Source organism: Amblyraja radiata, chromosome 20 (assembly GCF_010909765.2).
Source record: "Amblyraja radiata isolate CabotCenter1 chromosome 20, sAmbRad1.1.pri, whole genome shotgun sequence".
Taxonomy (NCBI): domain Eukaryota; kingdom Metazoa; phylum Chordata; class Chondrichthyes; order Rajiformes; family Rajidae; genus Amblyraja; species Amblyraja radiata.
In genome coordinates, this window is record NC_045975.1 from 38,349,118 (window position 1) to 38,370,207 (window position 21,090).

The 21,090-nt window shown below is 41.4% G+C and overlaps 1 protein-coding gene across 1 annotated transcript in view; it reads right to left on the reverse strand.

Moving 5' to 3' along the window:
* The window catches only part of LOC116984418 (mucin-2-like), a 96,516-nt gene that overhangs the window by 12,664 nt on the left and 62,762 nt on the right, over positions 1-21,090 (reverse strand). Inside the window, exons 35-46 of the mRNA XM_033038570.1 lie at positions 19,678-19,889; positions 17,227-17,401; positions 14,748-14,995; positions 13,822-14,005; positions 11,069-11,294; positions 10,517-10,635; positions 9,497-9,751; positions 7,955-8,027; positions 7,701-7,801; positions 7,532-7,563; positions 5,202-5,379; positions 2,941-3,045 (exon numbers count right to left, since the gene is read on the reverse strand). Coding sequence (XP_032894461.1) covers positions 2,941-3,045; positions 5,202-5,379; positions 7,532-7,563; positions 7,701-7,801; positions 7,955-8,027; positions 9,497-9,751; positions 10,517-10,635; positions 11,069-11,294; positions 13,822-14,005; positions 14,748-14,995; positions 17,227-17,401; positions 19,678-19,889 — 1,908 coding nt within the window. The remainder of the gene's footprint in view (positions 1-2,940; positions 3,046-5,201; positions 5,380-7,531; positions 7,564-7,700; positions 7,802-7,954; positions 8,028-9,496; positions 9,752-10,516; positions 10,636-11,068; positions 11,295-13,821; positions 14,006-14,747; positions 14,996-17,226; positions 17,402-19,677; positions 19,890-21,090) is intronic.

Below are 21,090 nucleotides of genomic sequence, written 5' to 3' on the forward strand. Positions count from 1 at the left end.
GGGGAGATCTTATAGAGGTATACAAAATCATGAGAGGAATAGATCAGGTAGATGCACAGTATTTTGCCCAGAGTAGGGGAATCGAGGGCCAGAGGACATAGGTTCAAGGTGAAGGGGAAAAGATTTAATAGGAATCCGAGGGGTCACTTTTTCATACAAAGTGTGGTGGGTGTATGGAACAAGCTGCCAGAGGAGGTAGTTGAGGCCGGGACTATCCCATTGTTTTAAGAAACAGTTAAACAGGTACATGGATAGGGCAGGTATTGAGGGATATGTACCAAGCGCAGGCAAGTGGGACTAGTGTAGCTGGGACATTGTTGGCCGGTGTGGGCTAGTTGGGCCGAAGGGCCTGTTTCCACACTGTATTACTCTATGACTCTAAATAAGGATAGCACAGTGGTGCATGATTTACAACTGTGATCTCATAGCTCCAACTATCTGAGTTTGATCCTGACCTCTGGAGTCAGCCAGTCTCCCTGTGACCTATGGGTCTCTCCAGATACTGTCATGTCCTAGAGACATACTGATATGTATATTAACTGGCTACCATAAATTGACTGCAGCATGAATAGCTATCCAGAAGATAGCTGGAGAATTGGGGTAGTAGTGGATGAGGACGCAAAAAAAAACAAAACAGGATCAGTGCAGACGGGTGCTTGATGTTCAGTGTAGACACAATGGGCTGAAGGGCCTCTTTCCATGATGTTTAATAAATGAGTTAGAAAGTAGTGACAATTCACTATTTCACTTTGTCAGCCCCAGTTTTATCAGGGTGCAATGTGAACCTCATGTCATCCACAAAAAACAATTTGTATTTGTGGATATTTAAAAAAGACAAGTTAACAAAGCTAGCATTGTTCCTAGAAGTAGTGACTTTTGCGAATGTATAAAGTTAAACTAGAAGATAGCAGGTCATTTTTCCCTGGACAAAAAGTTACTCCAGCTTTTTGTGTCCATCTTCCGTTTAAACCAGCATCTGCAGTTCCTTCCTGCACAAGTCAAAGATGTCCATGGTTCTGAAAATGGTTAATGGACGGAAGGCAGAGAGTGTGCTGAATTTCTTTTTCAGACCAGAGGGAATTTCTGTGTGTGGAATTCACCAGGCATCAGTGTTGGGATATTCGATACAGTGCACTTCAGGCCTGGATCCATGAACATAATCTCATGGATCATGGACAACTACCATGTCATAAAGGTTGCTCATTTCAGAGATATTTCCCAGTAACTAATGTTGGAAATTTTGAAAATTATAATTAAGAAGATTAGTTTATAATCTTAACCTAAGTGTTTACGTACTGTGAAAGCATGATGGGCCAAATGGCCTTCAACGGGAACATAAGATTAGTGAGGCAATAAATATCACAGTGCTTAGGTTCCACAGCATAGAGTTAAAATAAACATTGTGGGTTGTAAACTAAACTGAGGGCAATAAAACTGATCAGGGAGAAATTACTTTTATTGTGCCCATTTGTTAGATAAATCGGAGATTGGTTTTCTAAATAACAGATAACTTAAGATTAAAGATTACATTTGGGAAAGATAAAGATGAAAGTCTACAGAAACTGGTCAATCATGAATTATTACAAAATAATTAACCTACAAACCTGTACATCTTTGGAGGGTAGGAGGAAACTGAAGATCTCAGAGAAAACCCACGCGGTCATGGGGAGAATGTAAAAACTCCATAGAGACAGCACCCATAGTCAGGATCGTACCCGGGTGTCTGGTGCTGTAAGCACTGTAAGGCATCAACTCTACCGCTGTGCCATCGTGCCACCCCGTGGGAACAGGTGTTACAGATCTTGCAGTTCCCATCTTGCAGGGGAAAGTGCCTGAGGAGAGGACTGATTGTGTGGGAAGTGATGAGTGAAGCAGGGAGTTGTGGAGGGAGTGGTCATTAGAGAAAGGGTTGGGGACTGTGTGCCTGTTCCAATCTGTGGCACATTTCTCAGAGTTGTGCTGAACTGACTGTACACCTGGGTACCTTTTCCCAGCAGACAGGATTGCTCAGAGCTAGAGTCAACAATGTGTAAGATTGCACTGTTAACTAGAAATAGATTTACTTTAGGCATGACCCTGTCTGTGTTTATGATTTATGTAAGCTCTAAACCATAGTTATATTGCAGTATGATTTAAGATGCTGGACGTTTGCTGCTTATGAATTGGTATTAGTTTATTTTTGTTACATGTGCCAAGACATGTGTCAAGGGTTACAGAGAGAAGGCAGGAGAATGGGGTCAGGAGGAAGAGATAGATCAGCCATGATCGAATGGCAGAATAGACTTGCATAATTCTGATCATATGACCTTATCACACAGTGAAAACATTTGTTTTCTATGCTAGGTTTTGGTATATTATTGTCACGTGTATCATGGTAGAGTGAAAAGCTTTGTTTTGCAAGCTATTCCGGGAGATCAGATATGCTATCTATAGATACATTCAGTTCAAACTCAACTACAATAGATAAAGCAAAGGGGGAGATTCAATGCAGAATATAGTTCTCAGCATTGTAGCGCATTGTAGTGCATCTACTCCAGAGACAAAGTCCACTGGCCTCAATACGATAGAAGTGAATTGAACATAACCCTAGTTTGTGGAATTGCTATCCAGGTAAATCATATCAAACATGCATGCAATCATACGATGCATGAATATAACAGGGGGTGCAAAGGGAAAAAAGAAGCAGATGGCAGAATATAGTTACAATTATAATGAAAGTGCAGATTTAAATAAAAGGGCAAGGGGTGCATTGAGATTGGAGAGTGCAGGAACTTAAGTGAGGTCTGTTCAAAAGTCTTTTAACACTGTGCCTTCAAGGTTTTGTACTGTCTGCCTGGAGAGAGTGGCCAGGGTGTGAGTACTCCTTGGTTAAGTTGGCTTCTTTCCCAAGGCAGCCAAGGAAAATAATCTTAAAAGACACATGGTGCTATATTAACTTACCACATGAATAAACTGGGCAACAGCTCCCTTCTAGAATCTTTGATGATGCTTCTAATCCAAGTTTACATTGGATTTCATTCTGAGGACAGAGGCTGTTATCACACCCTAGATAAATCACAACAAATGCATGAATTAATCAACATTATTGTAAATTAGTGGCAAGCTATTTCTGATGCTATCTGATTGAATAAAATGTGTTGACCTGAATTCTGTGGGATGCAGAATGGTCTTCTACAATGATGAGCAACTTTGGAGTTTCCGTGCATACCTGGATTTCCCTGAGATGTGAGGTCGGGAAATGTGAAGATTCACTAATTTCCCATTACTTATGCACGCACTGGTGGAGAGAATTGTTCTTCATTCATTTCAACAGAATAACGGCCGCTGGGTGTGGGGCAAGCACTGTTTGGTTTAGACTTTAAAACTTTAGACTTTAGAAATAAAGTGTGGAAACAGGCCCTTAGGTCCATCAAGTTTACGCCGACCAGTGATCCCCGTACACTCGCACTATCCTACACACCAGGGACAACTTACAATTTTAACAAAGCCAATTAACCTACAAACCTGTACGTCCTTGGAGTGTGGGAGGAAATTGGTGTACCCAGAGAAAACCCACGCGGTCCTAGGGAGAATGTACGAACTCCATACAAACAGCCCCCTTAGTCAGGATCGAACCTGGATCTCTGGTGCAGTAAGTCAGCAAATCTACTGCTGTGCCAATATGCCACCCCGTCCACATAGACATCACATCATGTTTGAATTTATCTAGTTTATATTTGCTTTAGAATCTAATTTTTTGGTGTTATGAAGTTTGTTGATTTAAAAAGTTTGCAATAAATTATTTCTTGAAATAGATTTTTTTAACCGATGGTTGAGAATTTAGAATCATTCAGTTTCTGACAGCTTTTGACAGTTTCAACTAAGGCAGATAACATGGCTGTTCTCCTCTTTCCCAGGGCGGGGGTTTACTCTGGCTCCACATTGACAGCATCACATTGTGGAAGACGCTGCTAATGTCTACGGCATTGTCAACATTAGGTTGGATTAGGTCATCTGTTCAGTGGTTAGCACGATGCTAACCACCAATTCTGTACAGTTGCTGTAACTCCAAATTGGTCTGAGTGTCAGTGAAATACTTGTCTATCTTTGAGATGACTTTGCAGAATGCAGAAAGTCTGGTCATTTGTGGGATAACATAGGAAGGATGCAGAGCAGAACTCTGCATTTCAGAATTGGTTAGTTCAGGTGAAAACTGTGACAGCTTAAGTGTGTATCTTTGCCTTGACCATGAAACAATCACATAATCATTTCCTTCAGAACAGAGTTATAACTAGTCAGGAATGACCAAGGTCAACGGGAACCTAAAGCTTTATTGAATCTGCCATCAATCTCATATTCTTATAAGGACCTGAAACCTTTGCCAATCCCGAACAGTATTTCATTTGTTCACCTTTAAAGAAGCATTTATTAGCCATATCCAATTGCCTTTGAGAACTGTCCCTTGGTAAACTAGAGTCCTCCTCCTCCCACAGTGTTAGTGGGAGGGTTTCAGGACTTAAATCTAGTAATGAATGAACAATTATGTATTTCCAAGTCAGGATGGTGTGTGACTTGGATGTGAATTTGTAGGTGGTGGTGAACCGACATGCCTGCTGGCTTGCTTGGCGATTGCCTTTTGTAGATGGCATGTAGGTGACTGCTGATCAGAGGCGGAGGTAATGCAGGATGCTTGTCGGGGCACCAGTCAAGTGGACTGCTTTGTCTGGGTTGGGGCTACATTTGTGTGTAATTGGAACTGACATACAACGTTAATTCCATCTCACTCCTGATGGGCCTTGGAGGTGGTGGAAAGTATTTTTGAGTGTCAGGAGATGAGTATAATCAAACCAGAGCCTTGGCCTTCTGCTCTGCCCGCTCAACCATTCCTGGATGATCGACCCCAGTACAATAGCAATGGAGTGGAACATTGTAACTATGCCAATTCATGGGTCTGCACGAATAAGACTTCATACCAAACTAAAAACTGCAGATAATGGAAATTCAAAACAAAATAAAAACAAAAAATTCTGGAACCACTGCTGACAGTTTCAGCATTTTCTTTTCATACGTAAGGTGTCAACCACTTTCTAACCAGCAACATGTTATTTTATAAAATGATAGCAGATGGAAGAGAAGCACGTTCTCCTTTGACTCATCTCTCGTTAAGGACATTAAATTATATCACAATGAACATCCATGTGGTAAAATAACGATCAACTTACTGCAGACAGGTTTTGTACAACAATCATCGTCTGGCATGGTTATGTTAACGTTGATAAGTCCGTCTCCATCACAGGGTGGCTCGGGGAAATGAGAACAACGATGAGGCTGACAGGTGACGCGATGTGTGGTCTTGTCACAAACGCAGTCCTGGCAGTTGAACTTGAATTTTTCATCAAGCTAGCGAAGAAAAATACAATCATTATGGCTGGCTGTTGGATTGGACACTTTGTGTTTTCTGCGCTCTTTAGACAGGATGACCATTCTATCTACACAGATTGTACCATTTGTACTGCAGGAAATTGCAACATCAATTGATTCGCAAGACATGGACAATCCAGATTATTAGCAATTATGTGTCGTGACAGGAAGCAAGTGAACAATTTCTAACAGGGTAAAATGTCAGCGTGCCTGTTAATTCTTCACGTAGAATCTCAACCAGGGCTGAATGTTTTCACCCAAATCCTGCTTCTGTTTTAAAAGGCAAATAGTTTCCAACAGCCTTTTATAAAAGACCAAGGATGACGAATGTGAAGCCAGACCTGCAAGTTTGCGGAATTCTATATCTCTCCTAATACTGATGTTAAGATAAAAGGATACAAAGTGCGAGTGTAACTCAGTTGTGTTAGGCAGTATCTCTGGAGAACATGGATACATTATCTGTAATTTCAAAGACTTTTCTGCTATCTCCTCAGGATTTCTCAAGAAAATTTTAAACATATATAAATAATGGTTGGCACAAAACACAAAGTGCCAGAGGAACTCACCATCTGGGAGTACATCAGTCTGAAGAAGGGTCTCAACCCGAAACGTCACCTGTCCATTCCCTCCCCAGGTGTTGCCTGACTTGCTGCGTTCCTCAAGCACTTTGTGTTTTGCTCAAGATTCCAGCATCTGCAGTTTCTTGTGTTTCCGTGTGTAATAGTTTCTCTGCTTCCTCTTTATGACCACTTCTTTTCTGCACAATGGCAATTCACCAAAGTCTTCCCTCTTTCTTTCTTTGTCTTTTCTACACTTGTGCTCACAGTGATATTCTTAGATAAATACCAAACTAAATGCGGTTTTGTGTAGTGTGGATAGTAGATTTAAAAAAAACATATTATTAGTTCTATATTTTCTCATTCTCTCTCTTAAGCATAATGTGTCCGTACCTATGAAGCAGGGACATTAGGTTGAAAAGTAGCTACTGATTTGCACATGATAAGATGACAAAAACTGGAATGATAAAATAAGCATGAATCTCTGGAACTTTCTTCATCAAGGGGCGATGTAAGCAGATTCTTCATGGCAGAGGCAAATAGATTGTGTCAATTAACAAAAGGGTTGTCATGAAGGATTACTGTGGCTAGACTTTCTGAACAGAGGAATAGGCTCAAAGGGCTAACTGGCCTAAACTTGTTCTGAATTCAGAAGTTTGTATCACCTGTGAATAAGACGTCCCATAAAGACATACAGTTTGGTATGGTAATACGCGGTTCGGGCCATCAATTCCATCCCCACCATCAAACTACCATGCACACTAATCATCATCATAGTTGAAAACATCAACGGACACGGTGCCTTACAATGCTATGTACGACAGTGATCGCAACTTCTTCTGAAGTGTGGATGGCCGTTGGCTCGCTAGGAACTTATCTGCCCTTTGACAGGTCTTCTTTTTTGGGGGTCCACAGCCCCCTCCTCACCTGGCAAACCAGGTGGGGGAGACGGTTTAGTCGCTGACTATCCGACCATGGAGCAGGTAGCACAGGATTACATGGTACCCATGGCGGTGGGAACTCCCGCCGACCTGACCAACGTTAATCTCATCTTTTATTCTCTCCACACTCCCATCAATTCTCCCAGGATATCCACACTAGGGGCAATTTACAGTGGGGAACTAACTATCTCGTCTTTGGGATATGGGAGAAAGCTGGAGCACCCGGAGGAAACACATGATGTCACAGGGAGGACGTTTAAACTCCACACAGACAGCACCAAGGTCGGGATTGAATCTGGGTCTCCAACGCTGTGTGGCAGCGGCTATCTACCAACTCTCACAGGTTAGAAGACGTTGTAATGTACAGTGGATCTTTTGTATCCACCTGAAAGGGCAGATACAACTTCATTGTAATGGTCGATCTGAAGTGATGCATCTTTGAGAAAATAGCTCACTGAGAATGCTACCCTGAGCTGGGGTAGAGAGTGTACCTCTGAGTCAACAACAATGAAAATGAATAACCTGACAGTCGTTATGTATGGAGTTGCAAATTGTGAATAATCTCCTTCATGTATTAAGCAAATTTAGTAATCAAAGATACGTATTTTAATGAGAGCATTATTAATCTCATACCTCTCTGGGTAATCCATCAGGCCCGATGCACCCTGTAAAAGCAAACACAACAATTGCTTACATAAATTTGAAAGGATTCCATGGATTGGAAGATTTTGGAACAACACAAATAATAAGGCAAGACATTTAAATAATTTTGAACATAAAGTTAACGAGTCACAATATTTACCACATTTATTCACACACAGGTCGGTGTCAGGGCTGAAGAGAATAGTACCACTGGCGCAGAAACAACCTTCCATGAAGCTAAGACCAGTCAAATCTGAATTGCTTGGGAATATACATACATAATATATATTAGTACAATATATTTATTCTGATCTATGGCAACAAATACATTAAATGCATTTAAAATATTTTAATTACTATTATATTTAGATTTGATTTCAGTGCAGTGCACTCTATTTCCTGATCATTACTAACCTTGTGGTGCAAGTAGGTTCTGCTTGAAAGATCTCACATGCTTTATACATCTTGTTTGAAGGACAATTAAACACTGTATTGAAAATTAAAAAATCAGATTATTACCAAACCTACATATTAGAACAAGACTTTTGAAGGTAAAAGGATGAAAACAAAATTAAGTAGTGCACATTAGGTCTTTGAGATGAGAAAGTCACACCTTTCTGTTCATGCTAAGAATACAAGCTAATATAATTGCATTTAGCATATTCTGGGGCTGGGTCATGTTTCAAAGATGGGACAAGTTTCAGAAAAAGAACCTTCCAGAATGTAGGTGAAAAACTCAAATAAATCTTAACAGATTCACAACTCCTGTCATTCCTAGCCTTGTTAATCTGAACAGCAGGCAGGCGGAAAGAATGCCAGAGTGAGCACCACCGGAAATTGGAGGAGCAGCACCTCATATTCCGCTTGGGCAGTTTGCACCCTAGCGGCATAAACATTGACTTCTCCAATTTCCGGTAGCCCTTGTTGTCTCCTCCCCTTCTCAGCTCTCCCTCAGCCCTTGGGCTCCTCCTCTTCCTTTCGCCTTTCTTCTCCCCCCCCGCCATCCTACATCAGTCTGAAGATGGGTTTCGGCCCGAAACGTTGCCTATTTCCTTTGCTCCATAGATGCTGCTGCACCCGCTGAGTTTCTCCAGCACTTTTGTCTACCTTCTGTACATTACAGCTTGTGGCCAGTTAGAGTGGGAGTGTCATAGAGTCATACAGACCAGAAACAAACCCCTCAGCCCACTATGTGCCTGTGGTCTATCAAGTCTGCAGTTGCATCAATCTCATTTCTCACCACTTGGCACCATGTGTTAGATGAATTCTTGTTCTTGGAAATGGCGGGATACAAATATGTATAAAGGATGGAATTGTTCCGTTTGTTCAAATTTAACAGTAAATAGGAGGTAATCTCAATGCAAATTCAGTCGGTGATTTAGGAAATATTTTTTTATCCAGTGGTTGATCAAAACGAGTTATTTGATGTCGCAAAGGCTAGTTGAGATAATTAGTACTGATGCCCAAAGGGAGAATTTTGATAAACAGATCGAAGAATACAGAACATAGAATATAGAACGGAAGAGCACAGGCACAAGCCCTTCGACCCATATCTGTGCGAATATAATGCCAAATTAAGGTAATTTCATCTGCCTGCGTATGATCCATATCCCTCCATTTCCAATAAATCCACGTGCCTAACCAAAAGCCTCTTAAATCCCATTATCGTATCTGTCTCACCACCACCCCTGGCAGCACATTCCAGCCACCCACCACTCTGTCTAAAAAAAATTGCTCTCCACATCTTCTTTAAACTTTGGCCCTCATACCTTAAAGCTTTGCCTTCTCGTCTTTAAAACTTCTAACCTGGGACAAAGTCGTAAAAGGACATATTGCTGAGGCGCGATGGGGAAAATTGGTAGAACATGTAACTGGAGCATAAAGATCAACAATAATTTAATGGGGTGGATGACCTATTACTCTGTTGGAGCTACGATATGACTAAGTAATACTTACAACATTCCCCACGTGTGGAATTTCTCCATTCAACGCAGATACCGTGCCTCATGCATGTCTCTGCATAACTTTGCAAACTGGAGCACATGACGGAAGTACTTGTTGTCAGACACTCATCGTGAATGCATGCCTGGTAGTAGGAGTCTGGTGGAACCATGGCATGACATTGTGCAAACAGCCTAGAAATAATAAAGATCATTAAAGGAGGGGGGGACAAAGGACAATGGGGACCCGGTGTGAAGAAATTCCACTTCTCTTGAAATGAATTCTAACATTGCATTTGCATTCCGAACTACCAACTCAACCTGCAAATTAACCTTTTTGAGAATCCTGCACCAGCACTCCCAAGTCACTTGAATCCTCTCCCCATTTTGAAAATCGACACCTTTATTCCTTCTACCAAAGTGCAACAGCTTGCTATGCTGTATTCCATTCGCCACTTCTTTGCCCGCTCTCCCAACCTGTCCATGTCCTTCTGCAGACTCCCTGCTTCCTCAACACCAACTTCCCCTCCACCTATCTTTGTATCATCTGCAAACTTGGCCATAAAGCCATCAATTGCCTCATTCAGATCCTTACCAATAGTGTGAAAAGTAGCAGACCCTATACCAACCACTGTGGGACACCACTAGTCATGAGTAGCCAACCAGAAAAGCCCCCCTACTCTTTGCCTTCTGTCTAATATCCACTATTGCCTCTTTAATTAATAAAAAATTGCTATATTTTATTTTATTGGCTATATTACATCTTTCCTCTCCTGTTGCTTTTTTGGTTTTTGGTTTTTAATGGTTTCTATCGATTTTTAAAAGCATCCCACTCCTCAAGATTCCCGCTAATCTTTACGTTATTATATACCTTCTCTTTTGCTTTCATGCTGCCTTTCACTTCCTTTGTCAACCGCTGTGTCCTCATTCACCTTCATCTTCCATATTTCTTCCAGAAACTCCTGTCATCGCTGCTCCACCATCATTCCTGCTAGGGTCCCCTTTCAGTCAACTTTAGCCAGCTCCTCCCTCATACCTCTGTTGCAACCTTTACCCAACTGTGTAGTACCGATGATATCTGATTTTGGCTTCTTCCTCTCAAATTGCAGGTTGAACTCTATCAAATTATGATCACTGCCTCCTAGGGGTTCCTCACTTTAAGCTCCCAAATCAAATCTGGTTCATTACACACCAAATCCAGAATTGCCTTTTCCCTTGTGTGCTTGACCACGAGCTGTTCTAAAAAATCTATCTTGTAGGCATTCTAAAAATTCCTTCTCTTGAGATCTAGTACCATCCTAACTTTCCCAGGTTACCTGCTTATTGAAATCCCCCATGACCACTGACACATTACCTTCCTTAGATGGCTTTTCTATCTCCTGATGTTATTTGTACTTTGCATCTGGCTGCCATTTGAGGGCTTGTCTATAACTCCCATCACGGTCTTTTTACACTAGTTGTTTATTAACTCTACGTTTACCTCTAAAAGGAATCTACTAGGAATCCTATGTTGTTTCTCGTTGTAAACATCCACTGGTTTTAATAATTGAGAAGCATCTTAAAATGAATGCCCAATAAAGTTTCTTACTTGCTGGTGATGAGCCCACAGAGAGAGTTGGAGCGGCAAGGTTTTTGAGTTGTTTGAGGAACATTTGTCACTTGAGGTCGTGGTGTGGTCAGCGATATGGATGGTCCATTACAGTTTGGTTTACCGGAATTTGGGACTTGCCAGTAATCAGCCATTTCAGAGCAAGAGGATGCGATCTTTCCGTTGGGTAGCATGCAGTCATCATGCAGAATATTATTACATGTTCCTAAGAAGACAGATCAGGGAATGTCATTTTATCAATGTTACTGTATGTGTCCACTTCAACGCTTCTTTAATCTCATTTAATAGATACTGCTCTAGATGGAACCATTATTGCTGCCTGTGGAACACTTTCTTTACATTGTCTGAAATATAAATTCACAGAACTGTGGAATGGATTTTTCTCAGTCAGAATTCAGTCTGGCATGAAAACGCAAACATATGCAAACAATTTGGGATGTGATCCTGCAATCCCTTTTCTGTTTAAAAAATGCATTTTTAGAATAGGTCCGTGTTTTATTATCATTTTGGGGTTAAATATTAAATGGCAAATTGATATTCAACAGACTGATATCCCCGTTGCATTAGTTAAAATTCATATACCAAAGTTGTACTGTGCCCATAATCTATGGCAAAGTCCAATCTCGATGGTGATCTAGCACAGTGCATAAAGGACACTGGTATTTTATGGGCAAAACAGATTATTCCAGCAAGACAAACAGCATAAAGAGATATACGCCGGATATTAAATTGCCCCTGTAGAATTCTATCTGGTGTCATGGATTAATGTAGAATAGAAGCAGGCACTTCAGTCCACCATATCCATACCATTCACAATAAACTCATTTATCTGAGTTTAATCTGTAGCATTCATGATTTGGCAAGACAAGTGATCATCTAGATACTTGTTACAATGTTTGCTTCTATTTAGAAGGAAGAGGTTTGAACGACTGTTCAACCCCATGCTTCACATACATTATTCATCTGATTCAATGGCAGATCTGGAATACCCAGAGATAACTGGCATACCCAGAGATAATCCGTGTGGTCACAGTGAGAACGTACAAACACCATACAGGCAAGCATCCCTAGTCAGGCTTGGACCTGGGTCTCTGGTGCTGGAAGGAAGCAAATCTACCACTGCATTAAGGTGTTCAGGCCTGAATACTGTGTTCACGTCTGGTCGTTAGAGGAAAATAATCTGCTTCGGATTGTGAAGGGATTAGGCGTATTCGACCTCTACTCTTGATTGGAAAAATAAGATCTTATTTAAACATGCAACATTTTTGCTTGGTACAGATTAGATACAATGAGTATGATCCCTCTGCTGAGTGTCACTAAGCAGGCCTTGCAGTCTCAAGATGAAGAGTAGGCCATTTTAAAACATAGATCATAGATCAGTATAGCACAAGAATAAGCCCTTCAGCCCATAATGTTCATGCCAGACATGATGCCAAGTTAAACTAATCTCCTCTATGCAATCTATATTTCTCCATCCCGTGCATATCCATGTGCCCATCTAAAAGCTTCCACATTCATTCCTGGCAGTTTTCCCAGGCACTGGGCATTTTCTGCCCTCTGGTCTTTGTATTTCCACACTGGGGAAAATGTTCTGTCCACCCAATCAATGCACCTCATATTTGTATACACTTCTTTCAAGTTTCCCAGCTTCTCATTCTCCAGAGAAAACATTTCAAGTTTGGCCAACCTCTCCATCTAGCTATTACTCTCTCATCCAGGCAGTATTCTGGTAAACCTCTGCATTCTCTCCAAAGCATTCTCATCCTCCCTGTTGTGGGATGATCAGAACTACACACAATACCCCAAAGGCGAACCAACTAAACTTGTATAAAGCTGCAACATGACTTCTTGACTCTTAAGGGCCTGTCCTACTTGGGCATTATTTGCGCATCATTTATGCGACATCATTTATGCGTGACGACGCACGCATCGTGACGCACGCATGGGGTGCATTTACACTCGCAGGGTGCGTGGTGAGATGTGGCGGTCGCGCGCGGCGCCCCAGGATTTTGGGATTTGAGATTCGCCCAAGTGGGACAGGCCCTTTAAACTCAATGCCTTGACTAATGAAGACAAGCATACCATGTGACTTCCTTACTCCTTTTTCTACTTCCGTTTCCACTTAAAGGGAACTAAAGACTTGGGCCCCAAGATCCCTCTGTACATCAATGCTATTAAGGGTCTTGCCATTAACTGTGTATTATTTAGGGCATAAATGGGAAGGAATTACTTTGCACAAAAATTTGGAATCTTTCAAATTCTCTGCAGCTGAATTAATTCAAAATAGAGCTCTGTAAAATTGTGGATGTCAATGAATTGTGGATGTTAAGAATAGCAGGTAAACCATTTAGAACAGAGATGAGGAAAGACCTTTTCACACAGAGAGTTGCGAGTGTGGTATTCACTGCCTCAGAGGGCGATGGAGGCCGGTTCTCTGGAAACGTTCAAGAGAGAGCTAGATAGGGCTCTTAAAGATAGCGGTGTCAGGGGATATGGGGAGACGGCAGGAACGGGGTACTGTTTGTGGATGATCAGCCATGATCACATTGAAAGGTGGTGCTGGCTCGAAGGGCCGAATGGCCTACTCCTGCACCTATCGTCTATTGTCTATTGAATTAGGCATAAACGCAAAAGGCATAATCTTCATCCTAAACTGTTTCTATTACTTACATTCTTATACCTGTACTAAACATTTTATTTAAAAAAATCTACAAAGCAATCTTCATCCTTACCACACTGCCCTTGTGTCTTGTTTCCAAATATTTCACTCGGGAGTTTGATTGCAAAAGCAAAACTACTGAAAGTGACCTGGGCCTTTAATTGGGGTATGTCAACAATTATATTAATGCCCAAACTGATGATCTTCACTCCATGTTTTGAATATGGTAGAGACACAAGTTTTCCATTGATTTTTACCTGCGTAACAAGACAAAGCTTCAGTATTTCGCTCAGGAGCAAAATGATTATCACATGGAATCATCAATGTTAGCATTCATAAGAAACCCCCTAAAGCTTTGATTACATTTTACTGATTATATACATCATTGTCACCTTTTCCTCAACTTAACAATGATCCATTCTACATTTTCCTTGAACTCCGCCCGTTTTCACATTTCACCCCTCTCATCTCCATGTCTCCCTCTCGCCTCACTCTCAGTTTGAAGAAAGGTCTCGACCCGAAACATCACCCATTCCTTCTCTCCAGAGATGCTGAGTTAAGGCCCTGTCCCACTTTCCCGAGTTACTCACGAACTCTCCCGAGTTTTCCCCTTGATTCGAACTCGGGGAATGTCGGGGAATGTCCGTTGCGAGTCCGTAGGAGTCCATAGATGTTTTGTAGCGGCTCGTAATGCCAGCTGTAGGAACCCGGGACATCAGGTAAGTCGGGACGTTTTTTCAACATGTTGAAAAATGTCCACGAGTAAAAAAAATAGCCCCGAGTACCTTCGAATGGCTATTACCGTAATTCTCTGAGTTCGAAAAAAGGGGAAAACTCGGGAGAGTTCGTGAGTAGCTCGGGAAAGTGGGACAGGGCCTTTACTCTGGCATTTTGTGTCTATACTCGAAACACTGCCTGCTCATCAACATCGATACATTATTTCAGCCACGCTGGTTCAACACATGCAGAAGGAAGAAAACTTAAAACAATGATTGTTACCAGATTATGAATTTCATCTGCAGCAATATTCCTGATTTGTATGTCAAGTTTTTCAAATTTCACGATGATACCCCGCTGGCAGGAGAGGCTGTCTTGTGTGTCGCAGTAGTAATTGTCAATGTAAACACCAAAATTTTGACCTGATGGCTTTGTATTTTCCACAAGCACGTAGGTGCAGCTTCCGTCATAGTTATAATACTGTCCGTCGAAGGTAACAATATGTGAGCCTCCCCATCCATTGCAATGGCCTGTGTGGGCAATAGATTCACCTGAATTTAATCTCAACAATAATATATTGCTAACTTTCTCAAAGAAAGGAAATGTTAATTCTTTTTACATATTACATATATTAAGTATTAAACATCCTTTATTGTGACGAAAAACAGTTACAATTGGCAACTTAAGGGCCTGTCCCACTGTACGAGATAATTCAAGAGCTCTCCCGAGTTAAAAAAAAAATCAAACTCGTGGTAAGTACGTAGAATGTACGTAGCGGGTACGTTGAAGCTCGGGATGTCTCTTAGCGGCTCGTAACGCTAACGGCAGGTACTCGGGAAACGCGGTAAGCTCGTGAAGATTTTTCAACATGTTGAAAAATGTCCACGAGAGCCCCGAGTACCTACGAGCGGCCATTACCATAATTCTCCGAGCACGAATCAGGGTAAACTCGGGAGAACCTTTGAATTAGCTCGTACAGTGGGACAGGCCCTTTAGTTTTTTCACAATAAAATCAGATGCAGCAAGTGAATAAATGTAACAACTGCGAAAGGTATCATATTGATGATTAAACTTAAACCACAGCCATCGTGAGCCTACTTTGCTCATTGAGTGACATGCAATTTTCCAATGGAATGAAGATTTGAAAACAATTCACGTAGTCTTCACTTCTGTTCAGTATTGAACTGCGGTCGATTGAAATTGGAATTCTGACCAAGATACTAATTCCACCTGTGCCTATTGCTTGTCGGAAGTCACTGGGTAATATATGAAAATGCCCACAAAGTGAGCAAACTCAAAATGGAAAGATTTATTGGCTTGTTCTATGTTCTACGTGAGCAAGTATCCACCACAATTGATTCACTGCTTCTGTATTCTTCCTTGTATTCCTATCCAGAGAGGATAAGTGGTATTGTCCAATGGGACATACAATGCCAGAGAACAGTGGGATATCAGATTTCCAGAATGCTGAACTCTGGTCAAACTAGAGTAGCCTGCACCATGAGCAAACACAATGAGAGGGGACAGTGAATCAGAGGGAGATTCAATGCTGAACAATTCCAAACAGCTAACTCCAGAACAACATTTGTAGAGGCCAACAAACTGTGCATCCCCCCTCTATAGAACCATCAATGTGAGAACTGACGAGAAAATCTTTCAGTTGAGTATAGATGTTAGGAGGTCATGTTGCCGTAGTATAAGACCACATTTAGAGCATTGTGTTCAGTTCTGGGCACCATGTTATCGGAAAGATGTTGTCAAGCTGGAAAGGGTACAGAGAAGATTTACGAGGATTTGCCAGGAATCAAGGGGCTGAGCTACAGGGAGAGGTTGAGCAGGCTAGGACAATATTCCTTGTACTGTAGGAGCATGAGGAATGATCTTATAGAGGTGTACAAAATCATGAGAAGAATAGATGGGCTAGACACACAAAGTCTCTTGCCCAAAGTAGGGGAATTGAGAACTAGAGTGCATAGGTTTAAGGTAAGGGAGGATTTAATAGGAACCTGAGGGGTAACATTTTCACGCAGAGGGTGGTGGGTGTATGGAACGAGCTGCTGGAGGAGGTAGTTGAGGCAGGTACTATCGCAACTTTTATGAAACATTTAGACATGTACATGGATAGGACAGGTTTAGAGGGATATGGGCCAACACACACAGGCAGGTGGGACTGGTGTTGATGCGACATTTTCGTAGGTATGGGTGAGTTGGGCCGAAGGTCCTGTTTCCACTCTGTTAGACTCTATGACTCTATTTGATAAAGCAGATGTGGGAAAATGTTTCTCCTGGGTCTGAGATGTAGAAGTTGGGATAAAAGGTTCAAAATATGGGGAAGGGGTTTGGAGTTTCAATAAGGTATTGTATCTTCACTCAAAGGTTGGTGATTTGAGAATGGAGAACTCTTTACTTCTGAGTAGTGTGGAGTCTCAGTCACAGATGGCATTTAAAACCGTGATTGATTTTTGGATATTGCAAGGATGAAGGGATGGGGCAACAATGCAGGAAAATGGAGCTGAGGTGGAAGATCACACATCAACGTCAAGAGTGACCTTCAGGGATCAAAATGGCCGCCTCCTTTTTCTTATGTTCTAAGTATTAACTTCAACAGACAAAACATACTTGTGTTATTGCAACAAATCTCTGACCGACACTGCCAGAATAAAAGCATAGGTTTACAATTTAGAATGATAGTAACTATATTGGTAAAAGCAATCAGTAAAAACGATGTAAAAACAATCTTTTATGAAATGGAGGTACTTACAGTTACACTCGTAATGGTAGCAACACTTATTTTCATCATAAACCTTGATTGGAATATGGCCATTGGCACATTGAATAGGTGCGCTGGTGGGACACACCACGGGGGATAAAGCAACAATGTTTTTTTCTATACATTTTGCCATCATACAATCGCACAGCAGCCAGCTCTCATTATACTGAAACGAGGAGAAAGCATTTTAGAGATTTCTGGAATTACATTAGCACCGATTATTGGTTAATATCTCATTATTGTTGATTCTCCCTGTTTCAGCGGCCCTGACTCCATAATATGCTTTCGTTATTAGATAGTTGCTGCAGCTTTTAATCCTATCCTTATACTCAGGACTGCGGAGATTGACGGACAACCCGAGAGAAATATATAAAATTATGAGGCGAAGATAGGATAGACAGTAAGACCTTTTTCCTAGGATGGAGAGGGAAAGACAGTCTTACTGTCTCTAACTACATTTATTCTTTGTATTGCCCACTCCACTGACATCAGTCTGAAGCAGGGTCTCGACCCGAAATATCACCCATTCCTTCTTTCCACACATGCTGCATGTCCTGCTGAGTTACTCCAGCATTGTGTATCAAAGTTTAAAGGCGATGTACGGGGCAATGTTTATGTAAGTTAATTGCACAAAATGCTGGAGTAACTCAGCGGAACAGGCAGCATATCTGGAGAGAAGGAATAAGTGACGGTTCGGGTAGAGACCCTATAGCAGTGGTTGATTTTAACTTCCCCAATATTGACTTGGATTACCTTGGTTAAGGGGCATTGATGTTGGGGGTGGAATTTGGGAATTATGGAACATGTTTACAGCATAGAGTCAAGGAGCCATACAGCACAAAAACAGGCCCTTCTACATATTTTGTCCATGCTGACCAAGTTGGCATTCTGGCCTTGTCCCATTTATCTACATTTAGCCTGTCTATATCCCTCTAAATGCTTCCTGTCCTTATATCTGTCCAAATGTCTTTTTAAAGTCAGAATTATATCCAATTCCATGGCTTCCTCTGGAAGCTAATTCTAGATACAGCCAACCCACTACGTGAAAAAATTCTCTGAGGTCCCCTTAATTTTACAATTCTCTACCTTGGGAAAAAGACTGTGAGCGTTCACTTTATCCGTGTTCCTCATGGTACACGTCAATAGGGTCACCCATTAGCTTTCAATGCTCCAAATAAAATGGCAGCCTATCTAATGTCTCCCTATTTATTATCACGCGTACCCAGGTTCTTTTAAAACTGAGATGAGGAAGAACTTCTTCACCCAGAGGGTGGTTAATTTATGGAATTCACTGCCCCAGGGAGCAGTGGAAGCAGAAACTTTAAATATATTTAAGACTAAAATAGATGGTTTTTTAGCTGCCAAGGGGATAAGGGGCTACGGGGAGAGGGCAGGGATATGGACCTAGGTATGGTTAGTATAGTAAGACCTGAGTGATCTCCTGGACAAGTGTCGATCGCCTGGATTGGGGTCGGAGAGGAATTTCCCGGATTTTTTTCCCGAATTGGACCTGGGTTTTTATCCGGTTTTTTGCCTCCCCCAGGAGATCACGAGGTTCTTGGGGTGGAGAGGGGTGATAGCGGTATAAAGGGGAGGGTAGTGTCTTGTGTTCTGTGTCTTGTGTCTACTGTTTGTGGGTAAGTGTGTCTGTTTAGTGTTCAGCCATGAGCGAATGGCGGTGCGGGCTCGACGGACCTGGTGGTCTACTCTCGCACCTACTTTCTATGTTTCTATGTTTCTATGTGCCGTGAAATACTTTTTTTGCATCCAACTCAACAAGACTATCACCATGGTTGACTAGAGTATTGGCAGATGGAATTCAATCCCAACAAGAGTGAGCATTTTAGAAGTATATAAGATTATGAGGGGCGCAGATAGTGAAGAAAGTCAAAATATTTTTCCCATGGCAGGTTATCCAAAACAAGAGAGCATAGTTTTAGGATGAATGAAATGAGTTTTAAATGAGATTTCAGGTTGTTTTCACACAGGGAGGGGTGACATCTGAAACACGTTGCCAGAGGAGATTGTGGAATTACATGCAAGTACTACATTGAGGCATTTAGATAGACATTTAAACAGTCAAGACCTAGAATGATATAGTCCTAATGTAGCAAATTGAATTAGTGTAGATGCACAAAATACTTGGTTTGGACGTAATGGGGCCCCTATGTAGCGATGTTTCAGTGCTGTACTACTAGAAAATAAAAAATGATCTGAAACATGGGAATTCTCTACAATACAAATTACTTCACATTGCTAAGGTTGTTCTTTGAGGCTAGATTGTTTGAGCATCATGTGCCATCAATTAGCTCATTGTCAACAACTTCGCCATAAATGCAGTGTCTCCAGAGGTGAAACTTATTCAGCTGCACCACCAAAATCTTTAGAAAGTCGACAATGGCTTTTCCCAACTGTGTGAATTATGATGTTATGCATGCTTACCTCCCTTGGTGGTTTAAGAACGGGACATCCTGGAAGTATGGTGATAGGTTCAGTTGACAATGTTGGACGGCTGGTACTGCTTGTAGGTACACTTGTTAACGGTGGCATTGTGCTTCCACAGGGCCGGATATGTTTTTCAATGTCACAGGTATCATTACACTTTGCATAGATGCAAAATCCAGCTTTATCAGTGTAGTTGTATATAATTGAATCTAAAAATGGAAGCAGAAGATGGTTTACTGTTGAATTGGGATACGTAATGAAACGTTCAGAGGTAACAAACTCAAATATAAAATGTGCTGATTTTTAGTTAATGCTTTCATATGTAGAGTGAAATAATGATATAAAAGTTGGGATTAAATTGAAACAAGAGTAAAGTTGACATCATAAATTTAGAAAATAAATAAAAGCATAAGTTTATTTTAAATGAGTGTGGAATTTAAAAAAACATTATTGACAGGACACCAAATACCAAATGTGGTATTAGCCTTGTAATGGCCAGAGAATTTGAGTGGTAAATTTTCCGGCTTGGAAAATCATTAAAATCCTATGTGAACCTTGCATGGATGTGCAGCATTTTACAGTGAGGATAGTTTGGGAACATCGACAGTTCTGACAGTTCATTGACTTCTGCAAATTACAATGGGGGAATGCCACTGAACATGCAATATGACTACAGTTGTTATAAGAGCAGGTCAGATTAATGTTCCCCTATCCACCTCCAACTCCACCTCCAGTGTCCCATCTGTGCCAACGCACAACCAAACATCAACCTGTACACTAATGCCTCCCCAGCAACCAGTCCCTTGAATGTGAGCAACATGTGGATGTAATTCAGAGAGACAGGGACAGACTTCAAAACTAAATTAGAGTTAGCAATTTCAGCATAACTGATGTGTAGGAAGGAAATGCAGATGCGGTTTAAACCAAAGACGTCACCCATTCCTTCGCTCCAGAGATGCTGCCGGTTCCGCTAAGGATCTGCAGCCGCCAGTTTAAACCAAAGATAGACACTAAAAGCTGGAGTAACTCAGGAGAAAAGGAATAGATGACGTTTTGGGTCGAGACCCTTCTTCACTCGACCCGAAACGACACCTATGTCTGACCCGCTGAGTTACTTCAGCTTTTTGTGTGTATCTTCAGCATAATAGATCCCAGCCTCCCAAGCCAAAGTCTGAATTACTAGCAAATAACATATCTTAATCAAACTGATAGTTAGTCTGATCTCTCTAGCAAAGTCCCATCAGGTTGTCTAAATCCATGTGAAATTGGAGAATGGGATTGAAGATCAAAGTGGCATTATGCACTGAGGGGAAGAATAGACAATATACAATCTGCAGGAGTAGGCCATTTGGCCCTTCGAGCCAGCACCGCCATTCAATGTGATCATGGCTGATCATCCCCAATCAGTAC